This window comes from Bubalus bubalis, chromosome X, assembly GCF_019923935.1.
Source record: "Bubalus bubalis isolate 160015118507 breed Murrah chromosome X, NDDB_SH_1, whole genome shotgun sequence".
In the NCBI taxonomy this organism is placed as follows: Eukaryota; Metazoa; Chordata; class Mammalia; order Artiodactyla; family Bovidae; genus Bubalus; species Bubalus bubalis.
This window is the reverse complement of record NC_059181.1, coordinates 105,642,141-105,669,453: the sequence shown is the minus strand read 5'-3', so window position 1 is coordinate 105,669,453 and position 27,313 is coordinate 105,642,141. Positions and strand designations below refer to the sequence as shown.

Genomic DNA, 27,313 nt, shown 5'->3' with positions numbered 1-27,313 from the left:
GGGAAATAGAGGTGACCAGGATGAGATAAGGAGGAATCAAAAGAGGAGAGAGCAAGCTAGCCAGTAATCACTTCCTCATGTGTGCTCCACAGTCTGGACCGCGTAGAGATGTTCATGGAATTATACCGAGAATAGAAGAAGGAGGAAGGAGACAGAGGTGGCCAGGAAGATAAAGAGGGGAATCAAAAGGAGAGAGATAGATCCAGCCAGTAATCAGTTCCCTAAGTGTTCTCCACCATCCAGAACACACAAAGAGATTCACAGAGTTTGGTAGAGAGGAGAAGGGGAAGGGAGGAGATAGAGGCGACCTGGTGGAGAAAAAGGAGTGTCCAAAGGGGGAGAGAGCAGTCAAGCCAGTAGTCTCACTCCCAAGTAAAAATGGGTACTGAAGATTGGGTTCTTAAAGGTAGAAAATTGATAACAAATACCAAAAAGCAGAAATTAAAAATCTAGAGGTTGGATTTTCAAAAATACAATATTAAAGAAAAAAAGTCACAAAAATTATAAAATATATGTATGAAGTTTGCTTTAAAAAATTGGGTCTTTTTTTGCAAAGTAATAGTATGTTATAAAAATGAAAATTAAAGGAGTAATCAAGGACTTAAAAATAAAAAAAATTAAAGAATGATAATAGTATGTCAGTTCATTTTCAGATAGTTCCTTGATCCGGCTTATACTTCTCAAGATCTATAGGTCCCTTCCTATGTAGTCGATACTAACTACAGGGTTTTAATCTATTGCACCTGTCACTTCCAAGGCGGTTCCTTCTGTTTTTAGCTTCTTCTGTTTGCTGGCCTCTTCAGTGCCTAATTTCCACCCTAGCACAAGGGGGTGGTGGTGGCCACTTTTTTAGGCTCACTTGTTCAGCCATGCTGTGGGGAGGGAGGAACATTGCAAACAAATAACACTGGCATGTGCTCACAGTGTCTCAGCCACACTGGTTTTTTCCCCGCTCACAGCGTGTGTGCTTTCCTTGTCTACACTGCTTAGGCTCTAGGTTGCTCTGCTGGGAACTATTTCAGGCCGGCCCTGGGTTAAATGCACTTAAGAGGTCTAAGCTGCTCAGGTTCAGGTACTTGGGTACTCCTCAGAGGCGCAGACTCGGTTGGGCCTGCGTTTTGGGCCTCCGTTTTGTGCCCTTCCCAGGTCCTAGCAGCTCAGGTGACCAGGTGTTTGGCGAGTGTGGTTGCTGCGACTTATTGCCTCCCCGGTCCCTGCCGCTTGGTTTTCTGGGTGTACAACCGGCGCACCTTCTCAAGCAGATTTTGACCGTCCAGAATCCCAAGAAGTATTGGTTAGCAACAAGCCTGCTTGCAGTTTGGTAGATAATGCCTCTCTGGGGCCACAATTGCCCCCTTCTGGCTCTGGCTGCCCTCACCTATGTGTCTCCGGAGGGGGATGGGCTGGTCCGCAGGCGGCTAGCTCTGCTCAGTCCTTTGTTCTGTGAGCAGGCCTGGTGGTGTCTTAGATTAGGGCTTTTCACAGGGTAGCTGTCCCACAATCTGGTTTCCTATCTCAAGTTAGTTCCCTCAGATTGCCCTTGGGGCATTCAGGCCCGGTCCTTAGTCTAAGCAATGCAGTCCACGCCTCCCTGCCCAGCCCCCGCTTGCTAGTGGCAGATGCAGGCGTCTGCACTGCTTCTCCGCAGGGAGTTACCGTTAGGCACGTAAACCTGTGGGTGTTAATTATTTATTTATTTTTTCTCCCGGTTATGTTGCCCTCTGTGTTTCCAGGGCTCACCACAGACTCGCCAGTGAGTGTTTCCTGGTGTTTGGAAACTTCTCTCTATTTTAAGACTCCCTTCCTGGGACGGATCTCCATCCCTACCTCTTTTGTCTATCTTTCTATCTTTTATATTTTTTACTACCTCCTTTCAAAGACAATGGGCTGCTTCTCTGGGTGCCTGATATCCTCTGCTGGCATTCAGAAGTTGTTTTGTGAAATTTACTCAGTGTTCAAATGTTCTTTTGATGAATTTATGGGGGAGAAATTGGTCTCCCCATCCTATTTCTCTGCCATCTGTCTTTAAAAAAATTTTTTTTTAATATTTATTTATTTGGTTGTGCCAGGTCTTAGTTGTGGCATGCAAACTCTTACTTGCAGCATGTGGAATCTAGTTCCCTGACCAGGAATTGAACCCATGCCCCACTGCCTTTGGAACATGGAGTCTTAGCCACTGGACCAACAGGGAAGTCCCTAACTGTTGCTTCTTGACCTGTATACAGATTTCTCAGGAGGCAGGTCATGTGATCTGGTATTCTCATTTCTTGAAGAATTTCCCACAATTTGTTGTGACCCACACACTCAAAGGCTTTAGCATAGTCAATGAAGCAGAAGTAGATGTTTTTCTGGAATTCTCTTGCTTTTTCTATGATCCAATGGCTGTTGGCAATTTGGTTGCAAAATTGGTTCCTCTGCCTTTTCTAAATCCAGCTTGCTCATCTGGAAGTTCTCAGTTCACATACTGTTGAAGGCTGGCTTGGAGAATTTTTAGCATTACTTTACTAGTGTGCAAAATGAGTGTAATTGTGTATTAGTTTGAACATTCTTTTGCATTGCCTTTCTTTGAGATTGGAATGAAAACTGAGCTTTTCCTGGCCTGTGGCCACTGCTGAGTTTTCTAAATTTGCTGGCATATTGAGTGTACTTTCACAGCATCATCTTTTAGGATTTGAAATAGCTCACCTGGAATTCCACCAACTCCACTAGCTTTGTTCATAGTGATGCTTCCTAAGGCCCACTTGACTTTGCACTCCAGGATGTCTGGTTCTGGGTGAGTGATCACACCATCGTGGTTATCTGGGTCATGAAGATCTTTTTGGTGTAGTTCTTGTGTGTATTCTTGCCACCTCTTCTTAATATCTTCTGCTTCTGTTAGGTCCATACTGTTTCTGTCCTTTATTGTGCTCATCTTTGCATGAAATGTTCTCTTGGTATCTCTAATTTTCTTGAAGAGGTCGCTAGTCTTTCTCATTCTGTTGTTTTCCTCTATTTCTTTGCCTTGATCACTTAAGAAGGCTTTCTTATCTCATGCGCCAGGTTTAACAGTTACTAAGTTTTGTTTCCTGACTTACTTTGCTGCTTAAATATAAAATATGACATGTCTATAGTGTTTCTGTTCCTTAAAGTTTTCCATTTCAAGTGATTAATCAGCAATCTCTTAAACAAAACACATTCCTCAGTTTAAATTTTTATTAATTTTTTTATTTTTGGAGTGCATGAATTCTTACTGGAAAAAGTTAAACAATACAGAAGTACATACTACATCTTCTTTTTAAAGCATAAATGAAATCTGAATATATTTACTGTAATGCAATTCGTTATCCTGATATCATGGCACCACTATGCTTGTCTGCCTCTAATCTGTTTTCCACACTGCAGTCAAGTGATCTCTTAAAAAATTTAAATCAGATAGTCAGTTCCTTGCTAAAAAACCAATCTAATGACTTCTCTGCACTAGGAATAAAATGTAAATTTCTTACCATAGTGTGCAAGGCCCACTGTGATCTGCCTTGCCTATATCCTTTATCTTTCTTTTATTTTTCTTCTGCTTTTATTGAGATGTAATTGACATACAACACTGTGTAAGTTTAAGGAACACAGCATGATTTGACTTATATACATCATGAAATGATGACCACAAATTTTGTGAGCATCTATCATCTCATATAGATATAACATTACAAAAATAGAAGCAAATCTTCCTTCTGATGAGAACTCTTAGGATTTACTCTTGTAACAACTGTCATATATAACATGCAGCACTGTTATTTCTATTTATCTTGTCATGCGTTACCTCCCAAATATGTATTTATTTTACAACTGGAAGTTTGTACTTTTTGACTGCCTTCATCTAGTTCTTTTTCTCCCCATTCCACACTTTCAGCTACTACCTATTTTTGGCCTCATCTCACAGGCTTGTTCCCAGGATCTTAGTTCCCTGATCAGGGACTGAACCTGCATCCTGAGCAGTGAAATCACAGAGTCCTAACCACTGAGACACCAGGAAATTATCCTTATTATTTTATTTGTGTCTATAGTTTTTAATGGCTTTTAGTGAAGTCTTGCATATCTCATTAATATATTCCCATGTATTTGTTATTTTTTATGTTATTGTCAATGGTATTTTACTTAAAAAATTTTTTGCTATTGCATAAAAATAAATTTTGGTTTTTATATCTACCTTTTCTTTTTTTTTACTATTTATTTATTTGGAAGTGCTAGGTCTTAGTTGCAGCATGTGGTATCTGGTTCCCCTACTGGGATCAAAACCCAGGCACCCTGCGTTGGGAGTCTTAGCCACTGGGCCACCAGGGAAGTCCCCTATCTTTTCTAAATGTATATTTACTTACATTTTTCTTTATAACATGCAAATACTAAAAACTGTTTTTTCTAACATCTGTATCTTTCATTTTCTTTTTCTCATGTCACTGCTTGGGCTAGGAAGGCCAGGATATCTTTGAATAGTACTGTTAATAACTGGGATCCTTGTCTTATTCCTGGTCTCACCTGGAAAACTTCTGTGTTTCACTGTTGTAATGTGGTTTGCAGGAAACTTTTGTAGATACTGTTCATTGGATTAAGTACATTCTCTGATATTCCTACTTTGCTAAATGTTATTTTTTTAATCATCAAGGGGTATTGAAATTGTTGAAATATTTTATGACCATGTGATTTTTCTCCTTTATCCTGTTAACATGAAGAACTTCACTGGCCAATTTTTTTTGAAGTATAGTTGATTATTTATAATATTATATTAGTTTCCCTTTCAAGTGTATAACACAGTGATTCAGTATTTTTACAGATTGTTTTTGTTGTTTAGTTGCTCAGTTGTGTCTGACCCTTTATCATAGTATCTTTTGTATGTTACACCATAGTTTCTGTACACATTTTTTCTCCTTGAGTGATTCACTGTCTTTTATGTTTTGAGTTAGGAACTGGGTAAAAAGAGTTGGAGACAACTTAGTGACTGAAAAACAACAATATTTCACTGTATATATGTGTTGCATCTTCTTTATCCATTCATCTGTTGATGGACACTTAAGTTGCTTCTCTGTCTTGGCTATTGTGAGTAGTGCTACTATGAACATTGGAGTACATATGTCTTTTTGAATTAGAGTTTTCTTTTTTTTTTTCCTGATAAATGCTCAGGAATGGGATTGCTGGATCACATGGTAGCTCTATTTTAAGTTTTTTGAGGAGCCTTCATATATTTTCCATGGTGACTACACCAGCTTACGTTCCCACCAGCAGTTGTACAAGGGTTCCTTTTTCTCCACATCCTCACCAACACTTGTTATTTGTTGTCTTTTTGATGATAGCCGTTCTCACACATGTGAGGTGATATCTCCTTGTAGTTTTGATTTGGATTTCTCTAATAATTACTGATGTTGAACATCTTTTCATGTTCCTGTTGGCTGTCTTATGATTTTTTTGTAAAAATCTCCATTCATTTTCCTCCCCATTTTAAAAAATCAATTTGTTTTTTAATTGAAGGATAATTGCTTTACAGAATTTTGATGTTTTCTGTCAAAACTCAACATGAATAAGCCATAGGTATTCATATATCCCCTACTATTTGAACCTCCCTCCCATCTCCCTCCCCATCCCACCCCTCTAGATTTATACAGAGCCCTTGTTTGAGTTTCCTGAACCATACAGCAAATTCCCATTGTCTATCTATTTTGCATATGGTAATGTAAGTTTCCATGTTACTCTTTCCATACATCTTATCCTCTCCTCCCCTCTCCCCATGTCCATAAGTCTATTGTCTGTGTCTGTTTCCCCATTGCTGCCCTGTAAATGAATTCTTCAGTACCATTTTTCTAGATTCTGTATATATGTGTTAGAATACGATATTTATCTTTCTATTTCTGACTTCACTCTGTATAATAGGCTCTAGGTTCATACACCTCATAAGAACTGACTCAAATGTGTTCCTTTTTATGGCTGTGTAATATTCCATTCTTTATCCATTCATCTGTTGATGGACATCTCGGTTCCTTCCATGTTCTAGCTATTGTAAATAGTGCTGCAATGAACAATGGGATACATATGTCTTTTTCAGTTTTGGTTTCCTCAGGGTATATGCCTAAGAGTGGGATTGCTGGGTCATATGGTGGTTTTATTCCTAGTTTTTAAAGGAATCTCCATACTGTCTTCCATAGTAGCTGTATCAATTTACATTCCCACCAACAGTGCAAGAGCATTCCCTTTTCTCCACACCCTCTCCAACATTTATTGTTTGCAGAATTTTTGATGATAGCAATGCTGACTGGTGTGAGGTAGTTGTAGTTTTAATTTGCATTTCTCTATTAATGAGCAATGTTGAACATCTTTTCATGTGTTTGTTAGCCATCTGTATGTCTTCTTTGGAGAAATATCTGTTTAGGTATTTTTCCCATTTTTTGACTGGGTTGTTTGTTTTTCTGGTATTGAGTTGTATGAGCTGCTTGTGTATTTTGGAAATTAATCCTTTGTCAGTTCACTTGCTATTATTTTCTCCTATTCTGAGAGTTGTCCTTTCACTTTGCTTAGTGTTTCCTCTGCTGTGCAAAAGCTTTTAAGATTAATCAGGTCCCCCTTGTTTACTTTTGTTTTTATTTCCATGACTCTAGGAGGTGGGTCATAGAGGATCTTGCTTTGATTTATGTCATCGAGTGTTCTGCCCATGTTGTCCTCTGAGAGTTTTATAGTTTCTGGTCTTCCATTTAGGTCTTTAATCCATTTTGAGTTTATCTTTGTTTATGGTGTTAGGAAGCGTTCTAATTTCATTCTTTTACATGTAGCTGTCCAGTTTTCCCAGGACTATTTTTTGAAGAGGCTGTCTTTGTCCCATTATATATTCTTGCCTCCTTTGTCAAAAATAAGGTACCTATAGGTGCATGGGTTTATTTATGGGCTTTCTATCTTGTTCCATTGGTCTATATTTCTGTTTTTGTGCCAGTACCATACTGTCTTGATGATTGTACCTTTGTAGTATAATCTGAAGTCAGGAAAGTTGATTCCTCCAACTCCATTCTTCTTTCTCAAAACTGCTCTGGCTATTTGGGGTCTTTTGTGTTTCCATATGAATTGTGAAATTTTTTGTTCTAGTTCTATGAAAATGTCATTGGTAATTTGATAGGGATCAAGCTGAATCTGTAGATTGTGTTTGGTAGTATAATCATTTTCATGATATTGATTCTTCCTACCCAAGAACATGGAATATCTCTCCATCTGTTTATGTCATCTTTGATTTCTTTCATTAGTGTCTTATAATTTTCTGTGTATAATTCTTTTGTCTCATGAGGTAAGTTTATTCCTAGATATTTAATTCTTTTTGTTGCAATGGTGAATGGGATTGATTCCTTAATTTCTCTTTCTGATTTTTCATTGTTAGTATATAAAATGCAAGTGATTTCTGTGTGTTGATTTTGTATCCTGCTACTTTGCTAAATTCACTGATTAGTTCTAGTAATTTTCTGATACTATCTTTAGGGTTTTCTATGTACAATATCATGTCATCAGCAAACAGTGAGAGCTTTACTTCTTCTTTTCCAATCTGGATACCTTTTATCTCTCTTTCTTCTCTGATTGCTTCAGCTAAGACTTCCAGAACTATGTTGAATAATAGTGGTGAAAATGGACACCCTTGTCTTGTTCATGATCTTAGGGGGAATGCTTTCAGTTTTTCACCATTGAGAATAATGTTTGCTGTAGGCTTATCATATATGGCCTTTATTGTGTTGAGGTAGGTTCCTTCTTTGCCCATTTTTTGAAGAGTTTTAATCATAGGTGGACAACCTAGAAGAAATGAAATTGAAAGTGAAGTCGCTCAGTCATGTCTGACTCTTTGTGACCCCATGGGCTGTAAGTAAGATGGTAGGTGTTGTGAGAGGGCATCAGAGGGCAGACACACTGAAACCATAATCACAGAAAACTAGCCAATCTGATCACATGGACCACAGCCTTGTCTAACTCAATGAAACTAAGCCATGCCGTGTGTGGCCACCCAGGATGGGCGGGTCATGGTGGAAAGGTCTGACAGAATGTGGGCCACTGGAGAAGGGAATGGCAAACCACTTCAGTATTCTTGTCTTGAGAACCTCATGAACAGTATGAAAAGGCAAAATGATAGAATACTGAAAGAGGAACTCCCCAGGTCAGTAGGTGCCCAATATGTTACTGGAGATCAGTGGAGAAATAACTCCAGAAAGAATGAAGGGATTGAGCCAAAGCAAAAACAATACCCAGTTGTAGATGTGACTGGTGATAGAAACAAGGTCCGATGCTGTAAAGAGCAATATTGCATAGGAACCTGGAATGTCAGGTCCATGAATCAAGGCAAATTGGAAGTAGTCGAACAGGAGATGGCAAGAGTGAATGTCGACATTCTAGGAATCAGTGAACTAAAATGGACTGGAATGGGTGAATTTAACTCAGATGACCATTATATCTACTACTGCGGGCAGGAGTCCCTTAGAAGAAATGGAGTAACCATCACGGTCAACAAAAGAGTCCGAAATGCAGTACTTGGATGCAATCTCAAAAACGACAAAATGATCTCTGTTCATTTCCAAGGCAAACCATTCAGTAATCCAAGCCTATGCCCCAACCAGTAATGATGGAGAAGCTGAAGTTGAACGGTTGTATGAAGACCTCCAAGACCTTTTAGAACTAACACCCAAAAAAGATGTCCTGTTCATTATAGGAAACTGGAATGCAAAAGTAGGAATTCAAGAAACACCTGGCTGCTACTGCTGCTAAGTCGCTTCAGTCGTGTCCGACTCTGTGCGACCCCATAGACGACAGCCCACCAGGCTCCCCCATCCCTGGGATTCTCCAGGCAAGAATACTGGAGTGGGTTGCCATTTCCTTCTCCAATGCATGAAAGTGAAAAGTGAAAGTGAAGTCGCTCAGTCGTGTCCGACTCTTAGCAACCCCATGGACTGCAGCCTACCAGGCTCCTCTGCCCATGGGATTTTCCAGTCAAGAGTACTGGAGTGGAGAGCCATTGCCTTCTCCAGAAACACCTGAAGTAACAGGCAAATTTGGCCTTAGAGTACAGCATGAAGCAGGGCAAAGGCTAATAGAGTTTTGCCAAGAGAACACACTGGTCATAGCAAACACCCTCTTCCAACAACACAAGAGAAGACTCTACACATGGACATCACCAGATGGTCAACACCGAAATCAGACTGATTATATTCTTTGCAGCCAAAGATGGAGAAGCTGTATACAGTCAGCAAAAACAAGACCAGGAACTGACTGTGGCTCAGATCATGAACTCCTTATTGCCAAATTCAGATTAAATTGAAGAAAGTAGGGAAAACCACTAGACCATTCAGATGTGACCTAAATCAAATCCCTTATGATTATACAGTGGAAGTGAGAAATAGATGTAAGGGACTAGATCTGATAGATAGAGTGCCTGATGAACTATGGACGGAGGTTCATGACATTGTACAGGAGACAGGGACCAAGACCGTCCCCATGGAAAAGAAATTCAAAAAAGCAAAATGGCTGTCTGGGGAGGCCTTACAAATAGCTGTGAAAAGAAGAGAAGCAAGAAGCAAAGGAGAAAAGGAAGATATAAGCATCTGAATGCAGACTTCCAAAGAATAGCAAAGAGAGATAAGAAAGCCTTCCTCAGCAATCAGTGCAAAGAAATAGAGGAAAATAACACAATCGGAAAGACTAGACATCTCTTCAAGAAAATTAGAGATACCAAGGGAACACTTCATGCAAAGATGGGCTCGATAAAGAACAGAAATGGTATGAACCTAACAGAAACAGAAGATGTTAAGAAGAGGTGGCAAGAGTACACAGAAGAACTGTACAAAAAAGAGCTTCACGACCCAAATAATCATGCTGATGTGATCACTCACCTAGAGCCAGACATCCTGGAATATGAAGTCAAGTGGGCCTTAGAAAACATCACTATGAACAAAGCTAGTGGAGGTGATGGAATTCCAGTTGAGCTATTTCAAATCCTAAAAGATGATGCTATGAAAGTGCCAAACCCAATATGCCAGCAAATTTGGAAAACTCAGCAGTGGCCACAGGACCGGAAAATGTCAGTTTTCATTCCAATCCCAAAGAAAAGCAATGCCAAAGAATTCTCAAGTGAAGTTGCTCAGTCATGTCCGTCTCTTTGTGACCCCATGGACTGTAGCCTACTAGGTGCCACCATCCATGAGATTTTCCAGGCAAGAATACTGGAGTGGGTTGCCATTTCCTTCTCCAGGAGATCTTCCCAACCCAGGAATTGAACCTGGGTCTCCCACATTGTAGGCAGACGCTTTACCGTCTGAGCCACCAGGGAAGTCCTAAAAAAGAATGCTCAAACTACCGCACAATTGCACTCATCTCACACGCTAGTAAAGTAATGTTCAAAATTCTCCAAGCCAGGCTTCAGCAATACGGGAACCGTGAACTTCCAGATATTCAAGCTGGTTTTAGAAAAGGCAGAGGAACCAGAGATCAAATTGCCAACATCTGCTGGATCATCGAAAAACCAAGAGAGTTCCAGGAAAACATCTATTTCTGCTTTATTCACTATGTCAAAGCCTTTGACTGTGTGGATCACAATAAACTGGAAAATTCTGAAAGAGATGGGAATACCAGACCACCTGACCTGCCGCTTGAGAAACCTATATGCAGGTCGGAAAGCAACAGTTAGAACTGGACATGGATCAACAGACTGGTTCCAAATAGGAAAAGGAGCACGTCAAGGCTGTATATTGTCACCCTGCTTATTTAACTTATATGCAGAGTACATCATGAGAAACGCTGGGCTGAAGGAAGCACACGCTGGAATCAAGATTGCTGGGAGAAATCTCAATAACCTCAGATATGCAGATGACACCACTCTTATGGCAGAAAGTGAATAACTAAAGAGCCTCTTGATGAAAGTGAAAGAGGAGAGTGAGAAAGTTGGCTTAAAGCTCAACATTCAGAAAATGAAGATCATGGCATCTGGTCCCATCACTTCATGGGAAATAGATGCAGAAACAGTAGAAACAGTGTCAGACTTTAATTTTGGGGGCTCCAAAATCACTACAGATGGTGACTGCAGCCATGAAATTAAAAGATGCCTACTCCTTGGAAGGAAAGTTATGACCAACCTAGATAGCATATTCAAAAGCAGAGACATTACTTTGCCAACAGAGTCCATCTAGTGAGGGCTATGGTTTTTCCTGTGGTCATGTATGGATGTGAGAGTTGGACTGTGAAGAAAGCTGAGCGCTGAAGAATTGATGCTTTTGAACTGTGGTGTTGGAGAATACTCTTGAGAGTCCCTTGGATTGCAAGGAGATCCAACCAGTCCATCCTAAAGGAGATCAGTCCTGGGTGTTCATTGGAAGGACTGATGCTGAAGCTGAAACTCCAATACTTTGGCCACCTCATGTGAAGAGTTGACTCATTGGAAAAGACGCTGATGCTGGGAGGGATTGGGGGCAGGAGGAGAAAGGGATGACAGAGGATGAGATGGCTGGATGGCATCACCGACTTGATGGACATGAGTTTGGGTGAACTCCAGGTGATGGTAATGGAGAGGGAGTCCTGGCGTGCTATGATTCATGGGGTCGCAAAAAGTCAGACACGACTGAGCGATTGAACTGAACTGAACTGAATCATAAATGGGTGGTGAATTTTGTCAAAGGCTTTTTGTGTATCTATTGAGATTATCGTATGGTTTTTATCTTTCAATTTGTTAATATGGTATATCATATTGTTTGATTTGCATATATTGAAGAATCCTTGCATTCCTGGAATAAAGCCAAGTTGATCATGGTGTATGACCTTTTCAATGTGTTGCTGAATTCTGTTTGCTAAAATTTTGTTGAGGATTTTTGCATTTATATTCATCAGTGATTTTGGCCTGTAGGTTTCTTTTTGTGTTATCTTTGTCTAGTTTTGGTATCAGGGTGATTGATGGTAGCCTTGTAGGATGAGTTTGGAAGTGTTCCTTCCTCTGGAATTTTTTGAAAGAGTTTGAGAATGATAGGTATTAGCTCTTCTCTAAATGTTTGATAGAATTCTCCTGTGAAGCCATCTGATCCTGGGATTTTGTTTTTTGTAGATTTTGAAGCCATCTGATCCTGGGATTTTGTTTTTTGTAGATTTTGATCACAGCTTCACTTTCAGTGCTTGTATTTGGGTTGTTCATAATTTCTATTTCTTCATGATTCAGTCTTGTGAGATTGAACTTTTCTAAGAATCTGTCCATTTCTTCCAGGTTATTCATTTTGTTGCCATAATATTGCATTTTATTGTTCATAATAGTCTCACAATCCTTTGTATTTCTGCACTGTCTGTTGTAACCTCTTCTTTTGCATGTCTAATTTTGTTGATTTGATTCTTCTCTCCTTTTTTCTTGATGAGTATGGCTAATGGTTTGTCAAATTAAACAAAGATAAACATCTTCTCAAAGACAGCTTTTAGTTTTATTAATCGTTACTATGTTTCTTTTTCATTTATTTCTCCTTGGATCTTTATGATTTCGTTCCTTCTACTAATTTTGAGGCTTTTTTTCTTCTTTTTCCAGTTGTTTTAGGTGTAAATTTGGGTTGTCTATTCGATGTTTTTCTTACTTCTCGAGGTAGGATTGTGTTGCTATAAACTTCCCTCTCAGAACTGCTTTTGCTGCATCCCATAGGTTTTGAGTTGTCATGTTTTCATTGTCATTTGTTTCTAGAAATTTTTTGATTTCCCTTTTGATTTCTTCTGTAACCTGTTTGTTATTTAGAAACATATTGTTTAATCTCCATATGCTTGTGTTTTGTAGTGTTTTGTTTTTTTTTTTTCTTGTAATTGATATGTAGTCCCATAGCGTTGTGGTCTGAGAAGAGGCTTGATACGATTTCAATTTTCTTAAATTTACTGAAGTTTGATTTGTGACCCAAGATGTGGTCTATCCTGGAGAATGTTCCATGTGCACTTGAGAAGAAAGTGTATTCTTCTGCATTTGGATGGAATGTCCTGAAGATATCAATGAGATCCATCTCATCTAATGTATGATTTAAGACTTGTGTTTCCTTCTTAATTTTTTGTTTTGATGAACTGTCCATTCGTGTGAGTGGGGTGTTAAGGTCTCCTACTATTATTGTGTTACTGTCAATTTCTCATTTTATGTCTGTTAGTGTTTGTCTTATGTATTGAGGTGCTCCTATGTTGGGTGCATAGATATTTACAGTTGTTATGTTTTCCTCTTGGATTGATCCCTTGATCATTGTGTAGTGTCCTTCCTTATTTCTTGTAATCTTTATTTTAAGGTCTATTTTGTCTGATATGGGGATTGCTACTCCTGCTTTCTTTTGGTTCCCATTTGCATGGAATATATTTTTCTATCCTCTCACTTTCAGTCTATATGTGCCTTTAGGTCTGAAGTGGGTTTCTTGTAGACAGCATATATATGGGTCTTGTTTTTGTATCCGTTCAGCCAGTCTGTGTCTTTTTGGTTGGAGCATTTAATCCATTTACATTTAAAGTTGTTTTTGTATCCTTTCAGCCAGTCTGTGTCTTTTTGGTTGGAGCATTTAATCCATTTACATTTAAAGTAACTGTTGATATATATGTTCCTATTGCCATTTTCTTAATTGTTTGGGGTGGATTTTGTAGATTTTTTTCTTGTATTTCTTAGCATTTGTTGTAAAGCTGATTTGGTGGCACTGAATTTTCTTAACTTTTGCTTGTCTGAAAAGCTTTTTATTTCTCCATCAATTTTGAATGAGATCCTTGCTGGGTACAGTAATCTTGGTTGTAGATTTTTCCCTTTAATTACTTTAAATATATCCTGCCATTCCCTTCTGACCTGCAGAGTTTCTGCTGAAAGATCAGCTGTTAAATGTATGGGGTTCCCTTGTATGTTACTTGTTGCTTTTCCCCTGCTGCTTTTAATATTCTTTCTTTTTGTGTAGTCTTTTTTGGTTTGATTAGTATCTGTCTTGGTGTGTTTCTCCTTGGGTTTATCCTGTATGGGACTCTTTGCACCTCTTGGACTTGGTTGACAATTTCCTTTTCCATGTTGGGGAAATTTTCAACTATAATCTCTTCAAAAATTTTCTCATATCCTTTCTTTTTCTCTCCTTCTTCTGGGATACCTCTAATTCAAATGTTCGTGCATTTGATATTGTCCCAGAGGTCTCTGAGAGTAGCCTCAGTTCTTTTCATTCTTTTTACTTTATCTACTCTTCAGAAATTCTTTCCACCATTTTAACTTCCAGCTCACTGATTAGTTATTCTGTTTCAGATATTCTGCTATTGATTCCTTCTAGAGTATTTTTAATTTCAGTAATTGTGTTGTTTGTTTTTGTATGTTTATTCTTTAATTCTTCTAGGTCTTTGTTAGTTGATTTTGATTCTTGAATTCTCTCCATTTTGTTTTCAAGGTTTTTGATCATCTTTGCTATCATTATTCTGAATTTTTTTTCAGGTAGTTTGCCTATTTCCTCTTCATTTATTTGGACTTCTATGTTTCTAGTTTGTTCCTTCATTTGTGTAGTATTTCTCTGCCTTATTCATTATTTTTTTAACTGATTATGTTTGAAGTCTCCTTTTCCCAGGCTTCAAGGTTGAACTCTTTTTTCCTTTTGGTTTCTGCCCTCCTAAGGATGGTCCAGTGGTTTGTGTAAGCTTCATATAGGGTGAGATTTGTGCTGAGTCTTTTTTTTTCCCTCTGATGGGCAAAGCTGAGTGAGGTAATCTTGTCTGCTGATGACTGAGTTTGTGTTTGTATTGTTTATTGTTTAGATGATGCATCCTGCACAGGGTGCTACTGGTGGTTGGGTGATGCCAGGTCTTGTATTGAAGTAGTTTCCTTTGTGTGAGTTCTCACTATTTGATACTTCCTTGGGTTAATTCTCATGTAGTCTAGGGTCTTGGAGTCATTACTCCCACTCCAAAGGCTCAGGGCTTGATCTCTTCATCTAGGCCTGATGAGATGAAAACGACCTCTTTGTTTTTCAGACCTCCTGTTGTAGTTATTTCCAAAATCTGGTCGACTACATCTTCAGTTTCTCTGCATCCAGCATGCCTCAGGAGCCACAGTTCCTCTCTCTTGCTCATTTTCAAATCACATACTTTGGGTTTTTTTTTTTTAATATTGAGATTTATGAGCTGTTTATGTATTTTGAATATTAAAATCTTGTTGGTCATATCATTTGCAAATATTTTATCTCATTCCATAGGTTGATTTTTTGTTTTGTTGGTGGTGTCCTTTGCTGTCCAAAAGCTTTTAAGTGTAATTAGGTCCCAGTTGTTTGTTTCACTTTTATTTCTTTTGTTTGCTTATTGTTGTTCAGTTGCTAAATTGTGTTTGACTGTGTGACCCTATGGACTGAAGCATGCCAGGCTCCCCTGCCCTCCAGTATCTCCTGGGGTTTGTTCAAAGTCATGTTCATTGAGTCAGTGACACTATATAACCATATCATCCTCTGCCACTGCTTCTCCTTTAGCCTTCAATCTTTCCCAGCATCAGGGTCTTTTTCAGTGAGTCAATTCTTCACATCAGGTGGCCAGAGTATTGGAGCTTCAGCTTTAGCATCAGTCCTTCCAATGAATATTCAGGATTGATTTTCTTTAGGATTGACTGGTTTGATCTCCTTGCTGTCCAAAGGCTCTCAAGAGTCTTCTCCAGCACCACAATTTGAAAGCATCAGTCCTTCGGCACTCAGCCTTATTTAAGGTCCAACTCTCACATCCATACATGACTACTGGAAAAACCATAGCTTTGACTATACAGATCTTTGTTGGCTAAGTGATGTGTCTGCTTTTTGATACACTGTCTAGGTTTGTCATAACTTTCCTTCCAAGGAGCAAGCGTCTTTTAACATCATGACTGCAATTATCATCCGCGGTGATTTTGGAGCCCCCAAAAATAAAATCTGTCACTGTTTCCACTTTTTTCCCCTTCTATTTTCCATAAAGTGGAGATAGATTCAAAAAATATTGCTACAATCATGTCAAAGAGTGTTCTGCCTATATTCTCTTCTAGGACTTTTATGGTTTCAGGTCTTGTAGTTAGATCTTTAATCCATTTTGAGTTTATTTTTGTATATGGTGTTAGGAAGTGTTCTAGTTTCATTGTTTTACATGTAGCTGTCCAGGCTTCTGAGCATCACCTGTTAAAGGGATGCTCTGTCTTTTCTGCACTGTATATTCTTGCCTCCTTTGTCATAGATTAATGAACCATAGATGTGTGGGCCCTCTATTCTCTCCCACTGATCTATATATCTGTTTTTGTGCCAGTACCATGATGTTTTAATTACTGTAGCTTTGCAGTATAGTCTGAAGTCTGGATAGGTTTTACCTCTAGCTTTGTTGTTGTTGTTTTTTCTCAAGATTGCTTTAGCAGTTCTGGATCTTTTTTGTTCCATATGAATTTTAAGATTATTTATTCTTCTTCTGTGGGCATTATTTTGATAGGGATTGCATTAAATCTGTAGATTGCTTTGGTTCATATGGACACTTTAACAATGTTAATTTTTCCAATCCAGGAGCACAAGATATCTTTTAATTATTTTGTATTATCTTCAGTTTCCCTCTTCAATGTTGTATAGTTTTCAGAGTATAGGTCTTTTACCTCCTTGGTTAAGTTTATTCTTGGGTATTTTATTTTTGATGTGATTTAAAATGGGATTATTTTCTTGCTTTCTCTTTCTGAGAGTTCATTATTAGTGTATAGAACTATGACAGACTTCTGTCTATTAATCTTGTGTCCTGAAACTTGAATTCATTTATTAGTTCTAATAATTTTTTTGTGTGTGTGGACACTTCAGGGTTTTTATATAAAGTATCATGTCATCAGCAAAATAGTAACAGTTTTACTTTTTCCTTTCCAATTTGGTTGCTTCTGTTTCCTTTTTCTTGTTTGATTACTGTGGCTAGGACTGCCAATGCTGCGTTAAATAGAAGTGTCAAGAATGGGCATCCTTCCAGTTTTAGATGGTAGGTTAAGTTGTTTATTTGAGATTTTTCTTATTTTTTGAAGAAGGCCTGTATTACTGTAAACTTTCCTCATAGAACTGCTTTTGCTGTATTACATAGATTTTGGAGTGTTGTATTTCCATTTTAACTTGTCTCAAGCTATTTTCTGATTTCCTCTTTGACTCATTCATTGACCCATTGCTTTTTTTATTAGCATATTGCTTAATCTCTACACATTTGTGCTTTTCCTATTTTTCTTTCTAGAATTGATTTCTTGTTTCACACTGTTGTGGTTGGAAAAATACTTGATATAATTTCTATCCTCTAAAATTTTTTGAGACTTTTTCTGTGGCCTAGCATGTAATATATTCTGGAGAACATTCCTTGTGAACTTGAAAAGAATATGTATTTTGTTTTTTGATTGAATGTCCTATAGTATCTATTAAGTTTAACTAGTCTATTGTGTCATTTAAGACTACTGTTGCCTTACTGATTTTCTGTCTGGATGGTCTGTCCATTGATGTCAGTGGGGTGTAAAAGTCCCCTAATATTATTTTGTTATTGTCAATTTCTTTAAGTTTGTTAGTATTTGCTTTATGTATTTAGATGCTCCTGTATTGGGTGCATATTTGTTAATGAATGTAATATCCTCCTTATTGATCTCTTTATCATTATATAGTGTCCTTCTTTGTCTTTTGTTATAGCTTTTGTTTTAAAGTCTGTTTTGTCTGATATGAGTATTGCTACTTCCAGTTTTTTGTCATTTCTGTTTGCATGAAATATTTTTTCCACCCCTTCACATTCAGCTCTATGTGTCATTAACCCTGATGTGAGTCTCTTGTAGGCAACATATTGAAGAATCTTGTTTTTGATCTCATCAGCCAGACTACGTCTTTTGATTTTAGCATTTAGCCCATTGACATTTAAACTAATTATTGATAGATATGTCCTTATTTTCATTTTAATAATAGTTATTATTATTTTCTGTTAATTTCTTCTTTCTGTGTCTTCCCTTGTGGTTTGATTATTTTCTTTAGTATTATGTTTGTGTTCTTTTCTTTTTAGTTTTTGTGTATCTATTGTAGCTTTTTGGTTTGTGTTTACCATTGTTTTCATATATGTTGGCCTTTATCTACTTGTTTGAAACTGATAGTCATTTAAGTTCAAACAAACTCTTAAAAAATCTATATTTTTTACTCTCCTCCATCACATTTTGTGTTTTTGATGTCATATTTTACATCTTCATGTCTGTCCCTTAATTCTTTATTGTAGTTATAGTTGATTTTATAATTTATTGTATTTTAATCTTTGTATTGGCTATTTAAGTGGTTTTTCCTCAGTCATTGCTATCTATTTGGCTTTCCTAGTGGGGTTTTCCTTTATTAAATATTTTTTCCTTCTTTTCTGCTTAGAGAAGATCTTCTAACATTTCTTTTAGGGTAGGTTTAGTATTGATGAACTCTTTTCATTTTTGCTTGTCTGAGAATCTCTTTATATCTTTTTTGATTCTAAATGGTAATCTTGCTGGGTAGGTTATCCTAGGTCACAGGCTTTTTTTTGTTGTTGTTGTTGTTGTTATTTCACTCTTTTATTTTTTTCTTTTTTTAATAAAAATTTATTTATTTTAATTGGAGGTTAATTACTTTACAGTATTGTATTGGTTTTGCCATACATCAACATGAATCCACCACAGGTATACACGTGTTCCCCATCCTGAACCCCCCTCCCTCCACCCTCCCTGTACCATCCCTCTGGGTCATCTCAGTGCACCAGCCCCAAGCAACCAGGTTTTTCCCTTTTGAGCCTTTGAATCTGTCATACCACTCTCTTCTGGCCTGAAAAGTTTCTTCAGAGAAATCAGCTGATAGCCTTATGGGGATTTCCTTGTAAATAACTCTAGAATTCTCTCTTTATCTTTAATTTTTGCCATTTTAATTATGGTATGTCTTGTAAGTCTGTTTAGGTTCATCTTTTTTTAGGGACCTTCTGTGCTTCCTGTCCCTGGATGTCTGTTTCCATGTAGAAAGTTTTCAACCATAAGTTCTGTAAATACAATTTTTTATTCTTTTCTCTCTCTTGTCTACTTCTGGAACCCCTATAAAGTGAATGTTGGTATGCTTTTGATAGTACATAGAGGAATGGAGTTTGTTATATGCTTTGATCCAAATCAAATGAGACCCCTTTGGCAAAAAAAAAGCTGCCAGTTTTTATGACTTGCCTTGCCCTGGTAGAACTACTGCTGAGTGAGCTGCTGAGGGGTATGGGAGCACCCCAAGCTAAAATGCCACAAATTCTCACTGTTCTTATGTGATGTTCGGTAGTTTTGTTGTTGTTGTTGTTTTCAATAAAAGCTTCCAAATACAATATGCAATAGTTTTGTTGTATGCTTTTGGTAAATTTTCAAAGTCCCCTAATAGTTGCATACAAAAATAATTTTGTACAGTTTTATCATTGCTTTTGGGGGAATAGCTTCTCTGAGCTCCTCATTCAGCCATTCTAGTAATACCACTTTCTTCTGTTTTCTAATATTTGAGAGTAGTGGTGAAGTAGAAAAAAGTAGCTTTATTGCTTTGCTAGGCTAAGGGGTCCAGAGCGGGCTAATGCCCTCAAAACAATGTGTCCCACCTTGGAGAGGATAGTGAGAAGTTTTATAGTAATGGTTCAAAGAGGGCATGATGCTTGCTAATATTTTAGTTAGGATTTTTGTGTTAATAATCATAAGTGATATTAGTTTATACTTTTCTGATATATTTTTTTTCTTTTTTTTTGTAATTTATTTTTTTTTCAATTTTTTTAAATTTTATTTTATTTTTAAACTTTACAATATTGTATTAGTTTTGCCAAACATCAAAATGAATCCACCACAGGTATACCCGTGCTCCCCATCCTGAACCCTCCTCCCTCCTCCCTCCCCATACCCTCCCTCTGGGTCGTCCCAGTGCACCAGCCCCAAGCATCCAGTATCGTGCATCGAACCTGGACTGGCGACTCGTTTCATACATGATATACATGGAAGCAACCTAGATGCCCATCAGCAGATGAATGGATAAGAAAGCTGTGGTACATATACACAATGGAGTATTACTCAGCCATTAAAAAGAATACATTTGAATCAGTTCTAATGAGGTGGATGAAACTGGAGCCTATTATACAGAGTGAAGTAAATCAGAAAGAAAAACACCAATACAGTATACTGACACATATATATGGAATTTAGAAAGATGGTAACAATAAACCTGTGTACGAGACAGCAAAAGAGACACTGATGTATAGATCAGTCTTTTCTGATATATTTTATCTTTATCAGGTTTAGCTTCCAAAGTTATACTTGCTTCATAAAAAGAATTAGAAATAGTCCTTGGTTTTCTAAACTTTCTAACAAATTTTTGAAGCATTGAGACTGCCTGGTGTTTGAAGGTTTGGTAAAATTGTCTGTTGGAACCATCTGATCTCAGTGGTTTTGAGAGGTAGTTTTGGGAGGTGGCTTTGGGTGGTAGCTTTGGGAGGTGATTTTGGGAAGGTTCCCTGGCTCATGTGGTAAAGAGTTTGCCTGAAATGCAGGAGACCCAGGTTCAATCTCTGGGTTGGAAAGATCCCCTGGAGAAGGAAATGGCAATCCACTCCAGTATTCTTGCCTGGAGAATCCCATGGATAGAGGAGCCTGGCAGGCTACAGTTCATGGGGTCACAAAGAGTTGGACACGACTGAATGACTTCACTTTTGGGAGGTGGTTTGGGGAGGTAGTTTTGGGAGGTAACTTTGTCTGTTTTATTCTATGGAAATTTAAATGTGTAAGATTTCTATCACTTTTTGTGTCAATTTTGGTGTAGTGTATTTCTCTAGAAATCATCCATTTCATCTAGATTTTAAAGTTTATTTGTGTAGAGGCATGCAGAAGTGTCTCTTTAAAAAAAAAAACTCCTCTGTTTCAATGATTGCTTTCTCCTTATCAGTTCTTATTTTGTATATTTGTGCCACCTCTATTGATTAGATTGGCTAGTGGGTTTCCCTCAGGTTAAATTTTTTCCCCAGGAAACCAAGATTTTGATTTTTAAAAAAGTAAATCCACTTCCTCTGGACTTTATTAATTTTTGCTTGTATCTTTACTTTATGATTTCTTTTGGTTTTCTCTAGTGTTCCTTTTCTAGCTTTGAACTGGGTATTTAATTCACTTGTTTTCATTTTGTCATTTTGATAGATATAGCTCTTTTAATAAATTTTACATTCTGGGTAGAATTGACTATTTATTCCAGTTACTTGATGGGCCTTTCAATATGTAGATTCAAATGTTACTTTATTTGTGAAACTTTTCTTGGATTATGATTTCAATATTAGTAATATACTATTGTTTTTTTTTTTCTTTGGGGGAAATCTAACAATACATATATTGCATCTTCATTGCCTATCTTCTATTTCAATCTCTTTTTCTGTGATTCTTTTTTACTTTATTTTTTATTCCCTTAGTTGTTTTATGGACTTTCTTCATTTCCACTTATTGCATTTTCAGTTGAATATCTTCTTCCCTTGGAATTTTGTAACTTAGGCTTCATTTCTGAGATGGTTTTCTATAATTTCTTTCTTGAGTATTGTTAATCAATTCTTATTTAATTTTCCCCCATTTCCACCCATTTCTCTCCTTTACTTTAAAGCAAAATGTTGGAAATAAACTTTTGGTATCTAATATTAATGCTATGCCTTGTCACTTCAGTCGTTGCCGACACTTTGCAACCCCATGGACTGTAGACTGCCAGGCTCCTCTGTCCATGGGATTTCCAAGGAAGAATACTGGAGTGAGTTGCCATTTCCTTTTCCAGGGGATCTTCCTAACCTAGGGATTGAACACGCATCCTCTGCATTGGCAGGTGGGTTCTTTACCACTGAGCCACCAGGGAAGCCCAAAACTTACACAGTGCTGTGTGTCAATTACATCTCAATGAAACTGGCAGAAAAAAAGAAATGGTAGTTGTGTGATGGTATGGAGGTGTTAGCTAATGCTATGGTGGTAATCATTTTGCAATATATGTATGACAAATCAGCATATTGTACACCTTTAATTGACAGTGTTTTTACACACATATAGTCACATTCTCAGTAAGGCTGGGTATAACAAAACTATTTGATTCATTAGAAGGTGATAGTACTTTGGAAAGAGAAAAAGTAGAACATGGTCAAGGAGATTAGTAGAGCAGGTGCGGGCAAGGGAATAATATGAAAAAGGGTGAATGTGACAGATATCTGTTTCATAGGAATGTTCATCCACTCTCAAATCCTGTCTTTCCTGTATCACAAATTCCTTAAACTAGCTGATGTTGATGCAGGGGTTTCTCTGTAATTGTGTTATTTGGTGATTTCAATAGGAATTTTATAATAGAAAGTTAGGGACTGTGTACACATATGCAAGTCCCACATTCTTAATTTTTTTTTGGGGGGCCACTCTTTGTGGCATGTGGGATCTAGTTCACTGATCAGGGATAGAACCTGTACCCCCTGTAGTAGGAGCACAGAATTTTAACCACTGGATCACCACATTCTTTATTAACAATGTCCATAATAATTGGTAGGATTTATTAAATACTTCATGTTCCAAGCACTGTTCTAAGTCCTCTGGATGCCCTAACACATCTAATCTTTCCAGAAGTCCTGTGAAATAGGTTCTATTATTGGTCTCACTTCACAGATTAGGAAACTGAGACACAGAGAAAGTGCTTGTCTAGTGTCACAGAGCTAATATGTGGCAGATTAGGGATTTAAAACCAGTCTGACTCCAGAGCATCTTTTAACATCCCCCTTTAAGAAATATAAACATAGATAGACACACATATCTGTGTATATATAAAAGACATTCTTAATCAATCTCCAGTCTCCATCACATCTTTCTAAGTTGGAAGTTATTCTCTTGCTTGAAGATGATGTTGACTACAGTTAATTTCTCAGAGGCAGCTTGGCTTTTCACATCTCCAGGTTCTAGGGAGACAGTTTGCTCCAGTCCCACATGCTGAGGGCCCTTCCCAGCGATGCTCACTGCCACCAGCCTCCATCTCCTCCTGTGGGCTCTCGTGGTTCTAGCCAGGCCTCCTGTGGGCTCTTGTAGTTCTAGCCCCTGGCTTTCCTCCTTACTCTCCAACTGCTTCCTCTCAACATGAGCCAGTCCTCATCTTCCTACTCTTTGAATAGTGAGAATCTCTAGGATTTTTTAAACATACTTTTATCAATTTGTTTATTTATGGTTGTGCTGAGTCTTCGTTGCTTCGTGCACCTTCTCTAGTTGAACCGAGCAGGGGCTACTCTCTAGTTGGGGTGTGCTGGCTTCTCATTGTAGTGGCTTCTATCATTGCAAAGCACAAGTTCTAAGATGCCTGAACTTTGGTAGTTGCGGCTCCCAGGGTCTAAAGCACAGGCTCACTAGTACTGGCGCACAGACTCTAGCTGCCCACAGCATGTGGGATCTTCCCGGATCAGGGATTGAACCCATGTTTCCTGCATTGGCAGTCGGATTCTTTACCTCTGAGCCACAAGGGAAGCCCAAAGTTTCCAGGATTTTATACTTAAACTTTTCTCAACATTTAAAACCTCTAGATTATCTCCTCTACTCTTAGGTTTTAACTCCATCTCTAAGTAAGTCTCATTTGACTCTGCACACATATATCTTGCTACCTTCTGGATATCTATTTTATTTTATTTTTTTTAAATTTTATTTTATTTTTAAACTGGATATCTATTTTAATTCAACAGTTATTCTGAATTTTTACATCACACTCTATATGGATCACATCCATCTCAGAAATGTCTAATCTTAGATTCATCCAGCTCTCCTCTCTCTCTGGATCTGTACTGAAGCGCTGACTTTGGCTGCAGAAATTCATGGTCACCAATTCGTGTTGACACTGTGCAAGGCTATTCCTTTGTTCACCCCATTCTCCTGTTCTTTGCAAGGGCTATTTCATGCCTCTTCTCCTCTTATCAAACCTCCAGCTCTGTTTCTGCCATTTCTAAGTACAGAAAATCCATGTGACAAATGCAGCAAGCATTTATTAATCGCTTCCCATGACTCCCCCCAATTAACAGAACTGAAGCATCATACAGAAACCTCTTCAAAATCTAGTCTGCTTTCCACCTGTGGGGGAATGTTCTGGCTGTCCAGCTAGACTGAGTAGCAAGCCTCTCTCCCTCTGGAGCTGAGCACAGGGCCCTGAGCTTAGTTTCAACTGGTGTCCTGCATTTTTCACCACCCTGACTTGTTTCTTGCAGCAGATGTCGAAGGCCAATCTTTAAGACACCGAGACAAGCGGCTAAGTTTAAATTTGGTAAGTTTGGTACTTGAGTTTCTTTAAGCCTTAATTTTTACCAAAACATAGTCTGCCCTATATATGTTCCCTTGATATCTTTTGAGATTCAGCAGTCTGAATCTCCGAGGACCCTTGCAGTCTCCCATTAAAGCTTGAACTTGTCTGGGAACTACTGGACTTCGTGCTCTGTAAGGACCTTACCAGTTCTAATGGTCTGGACACATCTCAGACCTGAGGTAGCTATTGAGGTCATCCCATTATTCTTAAAGTATTTGCATAAATTTCATTGACCTCTGTCTTCCAGCATGAGTCCTAGGCGAGTCATCACCTACCTCCCATGATAAGTCCAGAGGCAGAGCTTGAGTTAGAGGCTTGTCTAACTCTCCTAAGGAAGTTCAGAGTTATTCCTAGATAATTTGCAACTGAAATCTCACACGCAGCCAAGTTTGCCCACCAGAAGCAGTTTCCATGCTATTCTGTGCTTTCTAACTGGTTTTCATTCCCTTGCAGCCATGCAGGTTCTTCCCAATGTCCCCACCAACTTCCACCAGCACTGAGGACGGCTACGTGCCCATGAGTCCCCAGACTGCCGCCTTTGCTCTCGGACCCCATGACAGCTCTGACGATTACATTCCAATGAACTCAGGGAGCATCTCCAGCCCCTTGCCCGAGCTCCCCATAGACCTGGAGCCTCCCCCCGTGAACAGAGATCTCAAGCCTCAGAGGAAGAGTAAGCCACTCCTGTGTGGGATGGGGGAGCAAGGTGTGATAACCGTGTGGAAAAGCTTCCCTCCTAAGCCTCTCTGCAAAGGAAACACTACAGAAACCCTCCACCCCAGGGGCCTGGGAGAAAGAAGTGGCTGGGATCTGGTGGGAAGGGCTGGGGAGTACCATTGCTCCAGATCATCAGGGTAACAGGAACCTGGAGACTTGCAGTCATGGCAAACATGGTCTCCAAAGCCAAATCCACTCCAGCGGGCTCATCTTTGGCTGCTTCCCTAACAAAGTCCCAGAAACGAGTGAGTTGGGTGTGAATGGAAGCCCCTTGGTCTCTCTTTGTTTAAACAGCACTTAAATGTAGTCATACTGTCCCCATTATGTAAGGCAGTCAAGAATGCCCTTTGACACTGATTCCTGAATGCAGACCCAGTCACAGGCCCCATGGTTCAGTGCCCTGTGTGTACCCAGCCACAGACGTGTCTTTGGAGGGAGGGGGAACATGGAGGACGTGGAGGTGAGAAGTGTGGCTCCTGTGGGCACAGGGCTCCAGGAAGTTCCTCCCATCTGCTGAGTGGCAGGAACAGGCAGGGAGGAAGGTGAAGAGGGTTCGAGCAAAAGTAGGTCAGAATAACTTGCTAACTTCATTCTTGCTTGCCATCCCCTGCCCAGTAGGGCTGGGTGATTCTGAGGAAATACTTGGTACCACGACCATGACTCCTGACACTCCATCAGCTCCACCGCCACCCATCTTTGCTCTTTGGAAAAACTACTACTTCACGTAGCCACTCTCAGAGCTGTAACTAAGCAGCTTGCTTATGCCTGCTCTGCTCCAGCCCCGCCCTCTTCACTTTGAGTCAAATCCCATTTCCCCTGTGTTTGCCTAACACTAGTGGGAGACAGAGAGGATGAAACAAGCAGGGTTCCCCAGGTTGAGGGGGAGAAAGATATGTCAAAACCACCTGGAAGAAGAAGAATTATGCAATAGGTACTAAATAGGAGAACAGGCCCTGTCTCAGGTTTAGAGGAAATAACCATTCATTCTGGTGAGAAACCATTTCACAGGCACCTGTAACTTTGAGGTATATATTATTGTTTTGCTTGATTACTTTTCTGTAGCAATCCTGTGCAACAGAAGTTTCTGTAATGAAGAAAATGGGGCTGTTAAACATGTGAAATGTGGCTAGTGCAACTTGAAGTGAATTTTAAGATTTGATTTAATTTCAATGCACTTAAATTTCAAGAGTCTCATGTGGCTAGTGGCTACCATTTTGAAAGACCTGGTGATGGAGGAAGGTGCAGAGATTTTGGACGGACACAGGGTTGGGGATTCACTGGGTGGCTGGGAAGGTGAACACCTGGACCGGGAGGGGGTGATTCTGACACACGTGGCTGCACAGCTGACTGAACAGCAGGAACGTCACTGGTGATATGGAAGGAGTTAAACACTATCTACCAGTGTGGAGGAAAGAGCTAGAAGAACAAGCTGATCAAGGCAGTGATAGGGGAATATGTGCATGACCAACTCAGCAATGTGGGTTGCTGAGTTGGAGTGAGGGTCAGGCACCAGGTGCTTCTTCAGCAAAGGCTACTGCAGTGAACAAACCAGGAAAAAAACCCTGTCCTCCTAGAGTGCAGTCAGTCTAGACCCAACTCAGGAATGTTGGATCATCACAGACAGGTGGGTGCCATGAACAGTAAGCACATGAACTCGTGAGAGCCCATGAAGGCCTTCCTGAGCAGGGGATGTTGAGCTGAGATCTGAAGATGACTATAACCAGGCAGAGAGATGGGGAAGATTGTTCTACACAGAAGCACCACCAAGTAGACAGTGGCCTGGCGGGGGGGATGATTAGAACTTGGGTGACCACCTCTGTCTGTGATGAAAGGGGTCAAGGGTGAGACAGGCAACAGAATGGCATGAGATCAGAGACCTTCATCTGACACCCAGAACCAGGCCTGACTTACTATGAGTTCTCAATAAATGTGTAGTGACAGGATGTAACCCCAGCTGCTGATGTGACCACTGGCTCAGTACTTGTGCCCTCTGCTTCTGCTGAGGCAGGAAATAGTAGGACAGCAAAATGGGCACTCATCATTAGCACTGCTTGTGAGTAAATGTGGGCTTCATGTGCTTAGTAAGTGGAATTGTCATAGTTTTACAGTCTGCAGATTCTGGCCTTGAACCCCTGAGAACTTACATTGGATGTTCTGTGTTATCTTGTAGCACGGCCACCCACCCTGGACCTGAAAAACCTCTCCACGATCCGGGAACACACGTGTCTAACCAGGACTCACACTGTGCCTTGGTGAGTCTTTGATTGCTCCCAGGGGCCTCATCTGGTGCCCTCTCAGCCTTAGTCAGACCTCTGTGGTGAAAGAGAGCTTAATACAAGGGA

At 39.2% G+C, this 27,313-nt stretch overlaps 1 protein-coding gene across 2 annotated transcripts in view; it reads left to right on the top strand.

The window, feature by feature from the left end:
• The window catches only part of GAB3 (GRB2 associated binding protein 3), an 88,381-nt gene that overhangs the window by 43,638 nt on the left and 17,430 nt on the right, over nucleotides 1–27,313 (top strand). The window contains exons 5-7 of one of the 2 annotated variants that reach the window (XM_006041859.4): nucleotides 24,163–24,215; nucleotides 24,708–24,927; nucleotides 27,142–27,223. In XM_006041859.4, the coding sequence (XP_006041921.2) occupies nucleotides 24,163–24,215; nucleotides 24,708–24,927; nucleotides 27,142–27,223 (355 nt within the window). Of the gene's footprint in view, nucleotides 1–24,159; nucleotides 24,216–24,707; nucleotides 24,928–27,141; nucleotides 27,224–27,313 lie in introns of both variants that reach the window. The other variant, XM_006041858.4, reaches the window with a different exon arrangement.